We start from the raw sequence: 14,991 nt of genomic DNA, 5'->3' as shown, positions 1-14,991 counted from the left end.
ACGTAATTCAAACGACTCTAAATTAATTGTAGTGAGAATTAATAACTTCTAATCTGAGATGTGAAATTCAAATTTGAAATGCTCAAGTATGCTTAAATAATGTTAAAAAACAATCACTGACTTTCCAGGCATACACTTCTGATATTCTCATTTCCCCTGACAAACATAGGCATTATCTCATTTTTTTTCTTATGAAATTATTTTACTACTAGGAAACATAATATAGATCATGAAATTTTGTATTTGCATGGGTTATTTTCGATTTCTATTTTGGCATATTAGTGTATTTGAATGAATGAGTAACCAGTAGCCAGTGCAGCAATGAATGAGGACTGATGCGCAATTTCCAAACAGAAATAAAAGGGTCCAATCTAGGAAGGTGAATTGGGCTCAGAGGGTGCATTTAATGCAAGAACACAACAAGTTAAACAAGTTGTGTTTGGTCACAGTTCTCGTAGTTAATTAATTAGTGAATTTATTTATCGGAAAATGAGGGTCTCATTGTTGGGTCATTATCACACTAAATACTAGTGAACTAGTTAGCATTAATTAATGGCCTTAAAGTTTGCATCCCGGATTGCTTTCCCCTAAGTTGTAAGACAAGTAAAAACCTGCGGTGTGTCTGTTTATTTGTCGAAAACCGGAAAAATAAATAAACTTTAAATAAGTTTTTTATAAAATACCCCTTCCTTTTTTATTTTGGTCAAACAAATTTGTTTTATTAGTTTGTGTTCAATTCATCATGTAACCATTCTTTCAAAAATGGTATTACCATATTAAGTATAAACACAGTTAAAAAGAGAAATGTTAGGGAGCAGTAATTTTAGTATTTTATAATCATCAATTGATCATCAATAATATTTTTAATGGTGTGAGATTACATCTAATAATAAAAAATCACTTATTTTTATTTTGATGATTAAATATTAGACTAAAAAATACAAAATTACTGGCCCTTAGATTTTTCCTTAAGAGAATATAGGAGTATTCACATATGCAAATCCCATATCGATATATCATGAAGGTGATGTATGATTTTTGGCACTTCCTACGAGCTAGCTAGCTAGTGCTAATTTTCATGAGAGCAATAATTAATTGGTTTAAGAAGATTATCTATTATACTCACCTACAGTGTCTGGTTTTTAGTTCATAACATACGCCAAAGATAGACAAGAAATATCAAAGTGTGTGCCGACTCCGATCCATGGAAATTGAAATTAGTATTTAATTTGTTCATGTTTAGAAGCTTCGGTGCCAGAGAGGAATCATCAGGCAGGAATCTATGCTTAAAAGGCTCCTTATTTTGATCTTTGTAAAATATGTTGTATATTCAATTATATATTCATTAAATAAGAATACAACTTGACATATACATATATAGACATACATAAGGGATTACAATAGAGAGTTTGGAGCTTCATAGCAATAATATTATTATTAGTTATCACTTCTTACTACACTTATTAGTGCTAGCTAGGTTTGACTTTAAGATTTGGTCCCAGCTCTAGTATAAATATATGGATTTCTTTGTCCCAATAGGTGAATGATGGAAGATGAGAGAAATTTATTGGGAATCCCAATTAATAATAACCAGAAAACAGTAAAATAGGTTGCATTTATATTTTATAAAATTCTTAGATTTTATTAACTATATATCTCAATGCATAAGTTAGGTTTACACATATGGATCTGCTCATCTACATTAAATACATGCATATATAATTCATTTCTAAAGAGTCGTATGTATATTTGATTTGAAATGACCTTCTCCGGAAATTAACAACGGTATATATGGTTCTTTTATCATTTCTTCATTCATGGCGAGTGATGCAATTAGTGTATGTATTTAATTGTAATATCTATGAGGTCCAACAAACTTTTAAATGAATTACAACTATTCATTAAAACTCAGTAGTAACGTCTTTGTCATTATTTGTAGAGCTGACAAGAAAATTTAAATCAGGAACTACAAATCAATTATTTTCCCACCCTTCAAACACATGCATTGACACCCAAAAAAAAAAAGAAGTGATATATATATCTATGAATCTGAATAAATGGTAGTGGTGTAGACTATAGAGGATGGAGAGGGACTCATAGTGACAGGGGATTTGGCAAAATATCATTTCATTGTTTCTATTAATTCCTTAGGGACCATAGATTGAGTGAGTGCATGACATTCTCTTCAACATGTCTCCTCTCTTGTTTTTTCCAACAACCACTAGTTTGCTTCAAAGTGATGAATGACAATGATTTTAACTTCCAATATGCTATGCTATTATTATGACCTACGAGGTGCGTGGTAATAATATTAGGGACAACCACATCCTAAGCATTTTTTATATTAATTATAACATATATGCTACATACTACGGAAAATGTTATAAATTTCAAGTTACACATACATCTTAAATTCGAAACAGTAGTTGTGATTTTGGCTATTATATTGCAAAGTGTGACAGATTTAATTTTTGTACTCTTCCTAAATCTCTTAGCCACTAATGTTGGTTTCTCCAGGACATGAAGTATATTCCAAAATTTACACCATAGCCACATAAGACAACGTTTTTCAACTCAAGCATATGTTATGTACTAGATAGATAAATATATTTTAGTACATATGTATATATAAGTGAAATTCACACACACAATCATTTTGGTATTTTTTTTCTTTTCTTTTTTTCTTAAAACAAAATCCTTCTTATTATTATCCCTATGGTCCAAGACAATGAAATTTAATTTCACTGTTTGTTTTTTTAGTGTAACTAAATATCCTTTAAATTTTATTTTTTATTCAACCTTTAGAAAAAAAAAACAAATAATTTTTTTTTATTTTTTGAACAGTTAATACGTAAAAGTGATTTTTCAGATTAATTAAATAATAATAAATTTTTAAAAAAAAATTAACTAAAAGTTGAATTTTAAAGAATAAGTAGTAATTTTGTTTTTTTTAAGAAAAAACCTAAGATAATTCTGGTTGCTGCAGTTGCACAGGATATGAGTTAAGCAGGACCACGCCAAAATTCTGCCATGGATTTGTATACATCATTTGATAATGACTTTCCAATTTAAAACTAACGGCTCTGATCTCCTTCTACATTTCACTTCTGATCAATACAAGTGCAGAGTATCAAACGGTGGACCTTCCACAAGAAGTGCTGCTACACTGGATTATTATTAACTAGTTCTTTATTAATCTGTATGTAAATATTAATTAATTAAGACATTACATTAATTAATAACACAAGAAAATCTTTTAGAAAATTCAACCCTATTTTTTATTTATCATAAATAATTTATATCCAAGATAATATTAATAATGGTGATCACTTCTATGAAGTTATTTTTATGTGAAAAATGACAAGTAAAAAGAATAATATTACATCACTAGTAAATATTATTATTTTTTATCATCACTTAACTAGCAATAATTTATATTTATATTTACATTCATTTTATACACAAAAATATATAATTTTTACACATATATTTATCAAAGTTATATATATATAAATTAATATAATTTGTATTCATATTTTTTAAAATTTATACATACGAATTAATAAAATTTATTTATTAAAAATAATTTAGTATTTGCTAGTTAAATAATGATTAAAATTACTAAAAATTGTTAATTTTAAAAATTTTTCAAATAAAAATAATAAAATAATTTAATATATTTAACTAAATTATTATATAATAATTTTTATGTATTATTTTCATCAGATATTGCGTAAAGATAATTTTATGTGAGTAGCCACCTTACTCAATAGGTAAAATGTTAAGTTTTTCTTCTTGTCTCTGCTTAGCATATTAATTTTTCCAAATTCAAACATGTACGGAACAAGAGAGTAAAAGCCTAAAAGGTATGGCTATAGCAACAAGTTACTCGCATGAAACTCTGAATGTCATAAATATCACAATGCCGTTGAAGCAAAGCACTAACCTAACTAGCTAACTCCCTTGTATTTCTAGCTACCACGTTTATGAATTAATTTCTACAAATAACCTAATGTTTGCTAAGCAAAACTATTTTCAAATTCAGAAACAAATAGTGACACTGTCTGCGTAATGAAATTTAATTAATGCAATTAATTGGTTGAGAATTTTGGTGTCATTTAACCATATATATAAATTAGATTTGATAAGAGATAATATTTTTACATAAATGGCAATGAACGAAGCATAATAAAGATTAAGACAAAAATAGGATTTTCCACCCCTATGTATGTCTTTCATGCAGGAATATATATAATTAAAGTGGAATGATAAGAAATAATATTATAGTATAGCAACTAATTTCCTAATTTCAATATTGTATTTCTTATATGTTGGGTATTGACTGCAATAAGCTTAGTTTTTAAAACATTCTCATAATTAAATTGGGAAAAATAGAAAGTGATAATACTCCCAAGTTCCCCTCCATGAAGGCCAGCGCACATATATTGGATAAGAAATTAGCTCGCCATGAAAATCATGAAAAAGAAATTGTTACTTATACTAATAAATTACAATTCTAGAAGCCACATATCGTGTTAGGAGTAGCAGATACAATCTACTATGAGTCAGATCAGTCCATCCGAATAATAAAATTCGGATATATTCCAAAAAAGAGATACATAATAATAGAATTTTTGGAGCCTAAAAAGTACACAACAATAATACAATTCTTTTCGATAGATATATCTGTCTAATAAGTTTAACCATTGATGATGAATAGTTTTACGATAAACAAAAACTTAGACTTTTGAGGAAGATGATGATGAAGAAGAAGCAACATCTTCATATTTGATCTCCTCCTTATCATGCTCCAACAACGAAGACGAAGAAGCAGGAGGAGTATCATTATCAACACCATCATCAACCTCTTGTGGTTCTTGTTCAGCCTCCAAGCAAGAAACACAAGAGGAAGAGAGTGAAGAACTATAAAAGGACAAAGGAGAAGAAGGAGAATAGGAAGAAGAAGAAGAAGGAGAATCAGAAGATGAGGATGTTGAAGTAGTAGTAGTAGTAGTAGAAGAAGAAGAAGAAGATGAAGCAAGTGTAAGAGAGACTAATAAATCAACGAAAGCACCAACTATATATCCATGATTGCTCTTCCCATTAACCTTCAAGTACCAACCAAGAAGCGCCTCAAGACCTTCCCAATCTTTCACTCCATGAGCCTCCACCATTTCTTCCATGGACTTTCTGAAATCCACGTAAGGATCTCGTGACTCCATGGACAACGCCACGCTGTCCTTGAACAACGGCAACGACCACGATGCTCCCGCCGTTCCCGTTGCGGTTACTGATTTTGCTTCTATGATGGAACTGCCGTCGTCCGGATCGAAGAACAGGCGGTCGGAGCGGTGGCGCAAGCCGCGAATGACGGTCTCGAGAGATGAGTCGTCTTTTGTTGACGGTGTGTAGTCGTCGTCGGAAGTGGTTGAGAAGCTGGTGGAGTCCGGAGACACGGTGAAAAAGGAGTCTTCGGAGGTGTTGAGAAGTAGCGTGTCCATGGCGGTGACGGTGGCGTCGAAGTAGGTCTTGAAGATTTCTTTGGTGGCTCTGAAAGAGTGGGTTTTTGGTTGGTGACATGAAGGCCAAGCCCAAGAAGAAGAAGAAGAAGAAGCAGAAGTGTTCTTGAGAAGAGAGGGGAGCTTCATTTTTTTGCCCATCTTTTTTTTTTTTTCTATATTTTTTCCGTTTTAAGATAAATGTAGTTAACGAAAATTTGGAGATTTGATGTGCGGAAGGAGGGTTTTAAAGGAGTGGTACAGGTAGGGACAACAATTGGAAAGCTGATGCATCATGCATTGCTTTGCTGGGGTCACCTCCCTATCACAAATTTATATATTCAGAAATGAAAGTTGCATTATTTTTTCTATATATTTTTATTTTTTATTTTTTTATTTTGTTAATATTATTTATTTTTTATCATTCACTTTTAAAAATTATAGGTGTACCATTAAAAAAAAATACAAAAATAATAAAAATAACATTACGCTTGTATTTTAAATTTTTATAATGGAATAATTTTTTAAATCAGTCTCTAATAAACTTTTGGCCGATACTCATATAAAATAGCTCTAAAACACTTTTTATAAAAATGCTATAAGTGTTACAATATGATTGGATATATTTATTAAACCGGTTTAATAACTTAAATTTTAAAAAATTAGAAAAAATTAATTTATTGTAATAGAATCTGTAAAGTGTAAACCCATTTTTTATGATCCACACTGAGTCACTCCTCCACTGCCATGAAAACCTATACCCAACCCTAAGACAGCCACCTTCCTCCCTCTTCTTCTTGGTTGAACGCCGGCATCGCTATCGCTGGCCTTATTGGTGTCGGCATCATTACTCTGTTCTCACTTATCCTCATGCGTTGTTGTTGCTACTCCTTTCTTTTTCTGCGCCGCCAACGAAATCTCTCCAAGGTGCCTCTCTACTTCGCTTATTCGCCGTTTGTGCTTGCATCCTCTCTTTCATCTGCCTCTCTGCCCATCCTTTTGCTATGGCAGCTTCTCTTGTTTTGGTAAACTCGCTTCTCTATTCTGTATAGAGGAGTGCTATGGGGTAAGCAATTTTTGTAATTTGTAGCCATCAATTAGCCATTAATAGTATTTTTAATGGAGTGAGATTATATCTAATGGTGTGAAATTACTCACTTTTTATTTGCTGGTTAAGTACTGACCAAATTTTAATAAAAGTGCTGACCCCCTAGACTTTCTCTTCTGTATAATTTTAGTTTTTATTTGACTTGTAGCTGGATTTACTTTGATGTGGTATATGCAGTTGATGGTTTGTTTGGAGTCTTTCTCAACTTATATTTATTATTGTTCTTGTACAATGCAACTGTAAGCTACACCTCTCAACATTTTTTATTTGATTTGTCTACCACTTTACCATGAATTTGTATTTTTTTTTAGTTTGCACAGTAAAGTTAAGGTTTCTTTAGTTAATTTTTTGTTATTGTTGAAAATCATTACTCAAATAAATTTATTACTGATTATCATCACTAAACCTTGAATTTGTTGCTGTTTGCCTGCTGTTTACTGAAAACGATGGCGCTGAGGAGTGAGAACAACGCGGGTGTACCATGGCGCCGACAGAGAGAACGACGCACAGAAGGGGGAGAAGGACGGTGTTGAGAGACTGAGCAGTGATTACGACGCGGAGAAAAAGACTAAGAACGATGGTGGTTGCTGGGCTGGACGACGACGACAGAGGTTAGTGAGGAGTAGAGGTGGTGATTTTGTTACAAGAGAAGGAGAGGGGATGACGGTAGTGGATGGCAATGAGAAGAGAGATAGAGAGAATATGAGGATTTTCAAAATTAATAAATATATAACGAGGACATTATAGTAATTTTATATTAAAAAACAATTCACTTGGTCTAATATGATTAATTGGTTTAAATGAAAAAAACAATTTATAATAAAAAAAACCCATTAAAAATGAACTGAATTTGACTGATACTACATGTCAAATATTAATTGGTGGAGCTTTTATGTCTTTAAAAAAAGACGTTTCTTCCATATTTATAGTAGTGGCGCCCTAAACTTTTTAAAAGGAAACACTTTAATATTCAAAAAAATTTAATATACAATACAATTTGATTCTCAACATTTATCTTCATTAGACAACATAGTCTTTAGCCAGATTTCTCCATTATTACTCGTTAGTCACCAACATAATTATTGATATAACATGTTAACTTGTACACATAGTCGTTAAGTGTCTACGTATAGCAAAATGAATAGATTAATCTATGTAGCTATTTTAAAAACGAGATGGACAAATTAGTTCTTGTAACTGTTTCAAAAAAGAGATGGACATAGTCCCTATAACTATTTCAAAAACGACGTTATATATTCTTCTCCTCTGTAACTCTCTCTTAAAACAAAACTAACTTCACTCAACTTCGTGATGCTGTTTTAAGTTAATGTGATGGAGAATGACAGAGGAATCTCTTTAGAGGCAAATAATGCTTTTAAGTTTAACAATAATATTGACATGGTTTCTTCTACTTCAATCTCAATATTCTCCATTTGTTAGTCTTCAATCATAATTCTTCACTTCTAGATCTTCGCACTATACATTTTCGAGTTCTCTATTTCAATTTCGGCACCACACTTTTTCTAACACTGGCTTCCTTCGTACCAAGGATTTTATTGAATTTTGTGAAACAAAACATAGTTTCTCTCCTCATCAATTGATTCATATTCATTTACTCCTTTTAATAAAACCTCTATGATAGTACTTACCCCACTATCTGGTGTTTTAAACATTCACTACTAGAAAACTAGTTATTACAGATAGATATTTTCGACAAATTTTATCCCACGGAAATACAGACAAAATTTGAGAGGGATTTTTTGTCGGAAAACAAAAAAACATGAATTAGCATAATTACAGACGGAAAAGAGAATCTGTCGATAATTTTGTCGGAAAAATTAATTTTTTTCATGGGAAATGGTTATAGACGGAAAATCCGTCTGTAATTAAATGGACAAAAACGTTGTGTTTTATTAAATTATTACAGACAAAAAATCCGTCTGTAAACTAAAATTTTTCGTTGGAAATATTGAGTTAACCCTAAGTTTATCCCTACCCTCTCGATCCATTCACACTCTACACAAATCAAATGAGCTTGTTCCTCTCTCCGTCATCGAGTTGCTTCTTCTCTCCGTCGCACCAGCTTTTTCCGCCGCTGTCGCTACCGCTCGCGTCGCAAGATCTCTCTCTGTCATCCCTTGTGTCGCACGGGCTCCCTCTGTCGTCGCTCTCATCGCGTCTACAACGATTCGTGAAACTCATCTCAACTCGGTGGAAACTCGGTGGTTATTGTTAAATGGCGAAGCTTGAAGCGAAGCTCGGAATGGTAGTTGACTCCATTGGTAACTTCTTCTCCGGCAAAGACCAACTTCTCTGGTGTGACCCTGACATCATTGCTTAATAAATTTGTAGCCCATTTCCTTTTTATTGTTACCAGTAACTAAATTTTATCCACTTGTTCTGCACACTTGCATAAAAAAATGTGACCCAAGCCCAAAAACTCACTCATAGCCACATATACAGAAAAAAAATTGCCCAAGAGCCCCAACTTACCAAAAACAATTAGGACCTAATTATACTGATTAACTTTTCTACAATTTTGCAGTACAACTGCAAAACCCTGACCGAGTGTCCCATCAACTGAACCCCTGACTATGGCCAAGCACAACGTGTTCCTCTAAGAGGCTTGCCACATAATCACCATAGGTGTGGATTTTTTTTTTCCATCCACACCATAGAACTTCCCTTAATATAAATATTCAATATATATGTGGTGTGGAACAACTCCACATAGTTTTGCATGGTCCCCTCAGCAACAACTCCCTATTCACCAATTAACTTTTAGGTTAATTTATTATATGTTCATATGCTACTGATGATGATGAATATCTACATGTGTATCTCAAGTAGGGAGCAATAAAAATTAATTATTCTGGTGAATGAAAAAAATTATATTAATGTTGTAAATTTTATGTGTTATATTCTCTACATATACTTGTAAATTTTATATGAACAGGATTTTTCGACCGTATTTGGACAAGTTTGTTATTGTCTTCATTGATGACATTCTTGTTTACTCTAAGACTGAAGAGGAGAATGCTGATCACTTGCGAACTGTGCTGCAAATTCTAAGAGATAGGAAGTTGTATGCTAAGTTATCTAAATGTGAGTTTTGGAAGAGTGAAGTAAAGTTTCTCGACCACGTGGTGAGTAAGCAGGGGATAGCTGTGGATCCTGCTAAGGTGGAAGCAGTGATGAATTAGGAGCGACCAACTTCAGTGACAGAGATCAGAAGTTTCCTAGGTTTGGCGGGGTATTATCACAGATTCATTAAAGGATTTTCACAGCTCGCCTTACCTTTAACTAAATTGACTAGGAAGGATATGCCTTTTATCTGGACTCCGGAATGTGAAGAGAGTTTCCAAGCATTGAAGCATAGGTTGACTACTGTACCTGTATTGGTATTACCTGAACCAAGTGAACCGTTTGAAGTGTATTGTGATGCATCTCTGAAAGGGTTAGGGTGTGTTCTGATGTAGCACTAGAATGTTGTAGCATACGCCTCACGGCAGTTAAGGCCGCATGATATGAACTACCCGACACATGATTTAAAACTTGCTGCTGTTGTGTTTGCTTTAAAGATTTGGAGGCACTACCTCTATGGCGTTAAGTTTCATGTTTTCTCAGACCATAAGAGTTTGAAGTATCTTTTTGAGCAGAAAGAGTTGAATATGCGTCAGAGGAGATGGATGGAGCTTCTGAAAGATTATGATTTTGAATTGAATTATCATCCAGGAAAAGCGAACGTTGTGGCGGACGCTTTGAGTCAGAAATCTTTATATGCAGCTTGGATGATGCTATGGGAGGAAGAGTTACTAAGGGCATTTCAAGGTTTGAATTTGGGAATTAGAGAAGAATCTGGAATTCTGTGTTTGAGTCAGTTGCAGATCTCAAGTGATTTTAAATCAGAACTTCTGAAGGCTCATCGAGACAGTGAAGCGTTACGTAAGGTATTACCAGTAGTCGAACAGGGGAAACAGCGGAGAGTGTCAGAAGGACAGGATGGTTTGTGGAAGTTCAAGAACCGGATTGTTGTGCCAGATATTGGAGACTTGCGACAGAGAATCTTGAAGGTAGCTCATAAGAGCGAGTTTTCAATTCACCCAGGGAGCACTAAAATGTATCAGAATCTGAAAGCGATGTTCTGGTGGCCAGGTATGAAGAATGATGTGGCATTGCATGTATCTAAATGTCTAACGTGTCAGAAGGTTAAGATTGAGCATCAGAGACCATCAGGGACCCTTCAGCCTTTGGAGATTCCACAATGGAAATGGGAGAGTATTGCAATGGATTTTGTGATAGGTTTGCCTAGAACCCGGTCTGGTTGTGACGCTATTTGGGTGGTTGTGGACCGACTGACAAAATCAGCTCACTTTCTTCCTATCCGAATAAGTTGCACAATGGAGGAATTGGCTCGAATGTATATCAAAGAGATTGTTAGGTTGCATGGTGTGCCTTCTACTATCATATCTGACAGAGATCCTCGCTTTACATCAAGATTCTGGGGAGCTTTTCAACGTGCATTTGGGACCCAGTTAAGCTTGAGTACTGCATATCACCCTCAGACAGATGGTCAATCAGAGAGAACTATTCAGACCTTGGAAGATATGCTAAGAGCTTGTGTTTTGGACCAGCCGGCGAGTTGGGACCGGTATATGCCATTAGTAGAGTTTGCTTATAATAATAGCTACCATGCGAGCATCGGAATGGCTCCATATGAGGCTTTGTATGGCAGAAAATGTCAGTCTTCACTATGTTGGCATGAAACTGGAGAAAGGAGTTTGTTAGAGCCTGAAATGATAGTTGAAACCACTGAACATATAAAGAAGATTCGTAGTCGAATGCTTATAGCTCAGAGCCGCCAGAAAAGTTATGATGATCGGAGGCGAAAGCCTTTGGAATTTGAGGAAGGGGAGCATGTTTCTTTGAAAGTTACACCAACCACTGGAGTGGGAAGAGCTATTAAGACTAAGAAACTAAATCCCCGTTATATTGGACCGTTTGAGATCCTAAAGAGAATTGGGCCAGTGGCTTATAGAATTGCCTTACCGTCGTATCTTTCAAATTTACACGATGTGTTTCATGTATCGCAGCTTCGGAAATATACTCCTGGCGCAAGTCATGTTTTGGAACCAGAACCAATCCAAGTAAGAGAAGATCTAACACTCCCAATAATTCCAGTGAGAATTGATGACTTCAGTATTAAACGATTACGCGGAAGGGAAGTATCATTGGTAAAAGTAGCTTGGAGTCGAGCTGGTATTGAGGAACATACCTGGGAGCTCGAATCAGATATGCGAAAAGACTATCCACATCTCTTTTCAGGTAACTAGATTTGAATTTTGAGGGCAAAATTCTTTATTAGGTGGGTAGGATGTAAACCCCGGTTAAATTAGTAGATAATTAGTCAATAAATTAATTTTTAATAAGGAATATTAGAAACGTGAATATTATATCAAATTAGGATAGAGCTCATCGAAACGAGAATTTTGACACCAATTTCGAAGAAATCGGTCCAAGATTGGACCGAACGGACCGAACCGGTTGAACCGGGCCCAAACCGGGCCGTGGACCCAACCAGACCAGCCCTTTAAGTAAAAGCCACGTTCTTCTTCTCCTCATTTTGGCTGCATCGAAGGGCAACAGAGGAGAGAAAAGGAAGAACGTCAAAGCCTCCCGTTAACTTCCGTACGCCGTAACTCCTCCGTTCGAGCTCCGATCGCCGCACCGTTTGCGGCCATGCGTTCACCGCGTTGAGCTCTACATTTCTACCGGAACAATTTCATAGGTAACTTGCTATTCCACTTCAGCCTCTCATTTCCCCCAATTTTTGAGTTTTGAGAAGGGGTGTTGAATTTTTTTAATTTTTGATGTTTTAGGATCCAATTAGCTTGAGAAAAACATTCACTCTTGCTTATGTGAAGCTTGGGTAAAGTGAGGATACGATAATTCTATTTTATTTTCATTGAATTTGAGCTTTGAGTATTAAATTGGATATATATGTGTTATGAATGTGTATTAGGTTGTGAATAAATAATTGGAGCTTGAAATTGTGAATACTGGAACTTGGAGGAAGCGGATTAATTGAGTTTTGAGGGGCTGTCTTGGTTTTGAATAAATAGCTTTGGTCGTTACGTGGAAATCGGCCAAGGTATGGTTTAGGTTTCTTGCATTTAATATATAATGTTCTGTGAAAACTTAGGCTAGACGACCATAGGATAAGTTGGAATGCAGGTGTATGTTTAATGTTTAGTAATTTGTTGATGAAAATATTTGGTTGAAGTTTATTGAATAATTAGTTATTAATTTTGGATGGTGAATGTTGTTATGTTAATTTGGAGAGAATTATGGTTGAATGTTATTATTGATGAACATGGTTGGTTTGGTGCTTGTTGATTAACTAATGATTTGGTGAATTATTGATTTGAGGTATAACTATTGTGGAGGTTGTTGGGATAATGAGGTATTTTGTGTTAAAAGCTTAGGATTTGTGAACTATGATTCTTAGTTGAATTTTGGGTTGTTGGATTTGAATATTGTATGAGTATAATTGTTTATCTGAGGTAGATTTATTGTGGTGATTGTTATGATGATGAGGAAGGGTATGTTGAATTGAAAAGAAAGCAGGTTTGGACCCGAAAAGGGTGGCAAAATTCGAGTTTTAGAGGAGATGCTACCGAAATTTTATAAAAATTAGAGATTTTGTTTATATGATTATTTAAAAAGATTTAGATTCAAAGGTTATATGTTTTGATTTTGAGTTATTAAGAAAATGAGCATGTTTTAAGTTTGATTCATTTAGAAAAGAATGAATTATGTTTTGAATTGGAACTATTGATGGACGGAATGGGAGTTGTGATAATGAAAGATAAGGATTGAATATGATTGATGTATGATGATGAATGAGATACGATTGAGAATAATGTGAATGTTGATGAATTATAATTGAATTATTTATATGGCTTGAATAATTTAATGATCTGAGATACGAGGTTCCCTGGATTAAGTGCCGTGGCTTGCCACCACGTGTACCAGGTTAAAAACTCGATACTCTGTTGACCCTACGACGTAAGTGTGACCGGGCACTATATAAATTCCCGGGAATGTTACCCCCATTGAGTAATATTGATTATTTGAGATAAAGCTATGCATAGACTCTTGGAGATGCACGTCAGGGGACAGTCTAAGGACAATTCAGACTTATCGGGTTGGCTGGATAACCGACAGATGAGCCTCATCAGCCATAGGACAGGCATGCATCATCTGCATATTACTTGAATTACTTGCTTGTGCATTAATTGGGTGTGCCTAACTGTATTTGCCATGTTAAATGTGTAATTGTTACCTGCTGTATTTGTAACCTTCTTGTGCTTGCTTATATCTGTTTAACTGTCTATGAAATACTGAAGGAAGTGGAGGTATGGAGGAACGGCAATATGGGGTTTAGATTTAAGGTTAAGTTAAGTCAAGTTTAGCTATTCTTAGAAAATCACCTTTTATGGTTTCTGTTTAATACTTTAAGCTCTATAATCTGAGTGTCGGCGTTCTAAGATTGCCTCTGACATTTCCAGGACCTTATATATTATGTGTGTGGCACCTTTACCATACTGAGAACCTCCGGTTCTCATTCTATACTATGTTGTTACTTTTCAGATACAGGTCGAGAGACATCTCGTTAGGCGTCTGGACTCTTGAAGCGGAGTGGTTACAGGGCTATTTTGTTATGCTATGATGTATATATATATGTACTCGGTTTTCTCTCCGCATATCTTGTTCTTTTGATCCTCCTAGAGGTCTATGGAGAGGCAGGATTGTGTATATGTACTTTTGGGCTTTGGATATGTATGTATATATATATATGTAAATATTCTCCGGCCAGTGTTGACTTCGCAGACTGAGTTAGGAGCTTGTTATTTTGTATCTTTGGCACTCTATTCCTACTTCTGTTATCATATGTTTAAAAGTTATAGTTTTCTTAGTGCGCATGTTAACTCGTTCCTTGAGCGTTGCGCTTTTATTTCGCGATTTTTGCTTCCTCTATTCTTCAAGGCTCCTAGCATATTATAATACTTCTGCTATTATATGTACTCATTTTATTTTAGAGGTCGTAATACCACACCACCTCTGATTTACGACTTAAGCGTAAAGCTTAGTGTGGTAGGGTGTTATAGATATCTTTTGTTGAGAGATAGAAAGTGATTTATATAGATAACAAATTGATGAATATCATTAATGTTATGACCATTCATTAAGTAGTCGATAATGATGATTATTAATAAGATATTCGTTCACAAGTTAAGAGTAAATAGAATAATAATTAAAGTCGAGTTATAATTCATTATGACTAATTAAGCTAGTGTTATAACTTTTATTGAGTAATGGATC

The 14,991-nt window shown here is 34.4% G+C and overlaps 1 protein-coding gene and 1 long non-coding RNA gene across 2 annotated transcripts; one reads left to right on the top strand and one right to left on the bottom strand.

Moving 5' to 3' along the window:
- Positions 1–4,474: 4,474 nt before the first annotated feature.
- On the bottom strand, positions 4,475–5,865 carry LOC112754577 (transcription repressor OFP13). The gene has a single exon (XM_025802253.3). It carries the CDS (start codon positions 5,658–5,660, stop codon positions 4,740–4,742), a length of 921 nt encoding a protein of 306 aa, XP_025658038.1. The 5' UTR covers positions 5,661–5,865; the 3' UTR covers positions 4,475–4,739.
- A 6,361-nt stretch (positions 5,866–12,226) lies between these two features.
- LOC140179829 (uncharacterized) lies at positions 12,227–14,536 on the top strand. The gene is made up of 3 exons (XR_011873658.1): positions 12,227–12,394; positions 12,629–12,757; positions 14,260–14,536. It is a non-coding gene; the product is annotated as an uncharacterized lncRNA (long non-coding RNA).
- The last annotated feature ends 455 nt before the right edge of the window (positions 14,537–14,991 follow it).

Source organism: Arachis hypogaea, chromosome 16, assembly GCF_003086295.3.
Source record: "Arachis hypogaea cultivar Tifrunner chromosome 16, arahy.Tifrunner.gnm2.J5K5, whole genome shotgun sequence".
Taxonomy (NCBI): Eukaryota; Viridiplantae; Streptophyta; class Magnoliopsida; order Fabales; family Fabaceae; genus Arachis; species Arachis hypogaea.
Note: the sequence above shows the minus strand (reverse complement) of the source record. Positions and strands in the feature narration are given on the sequence as shown.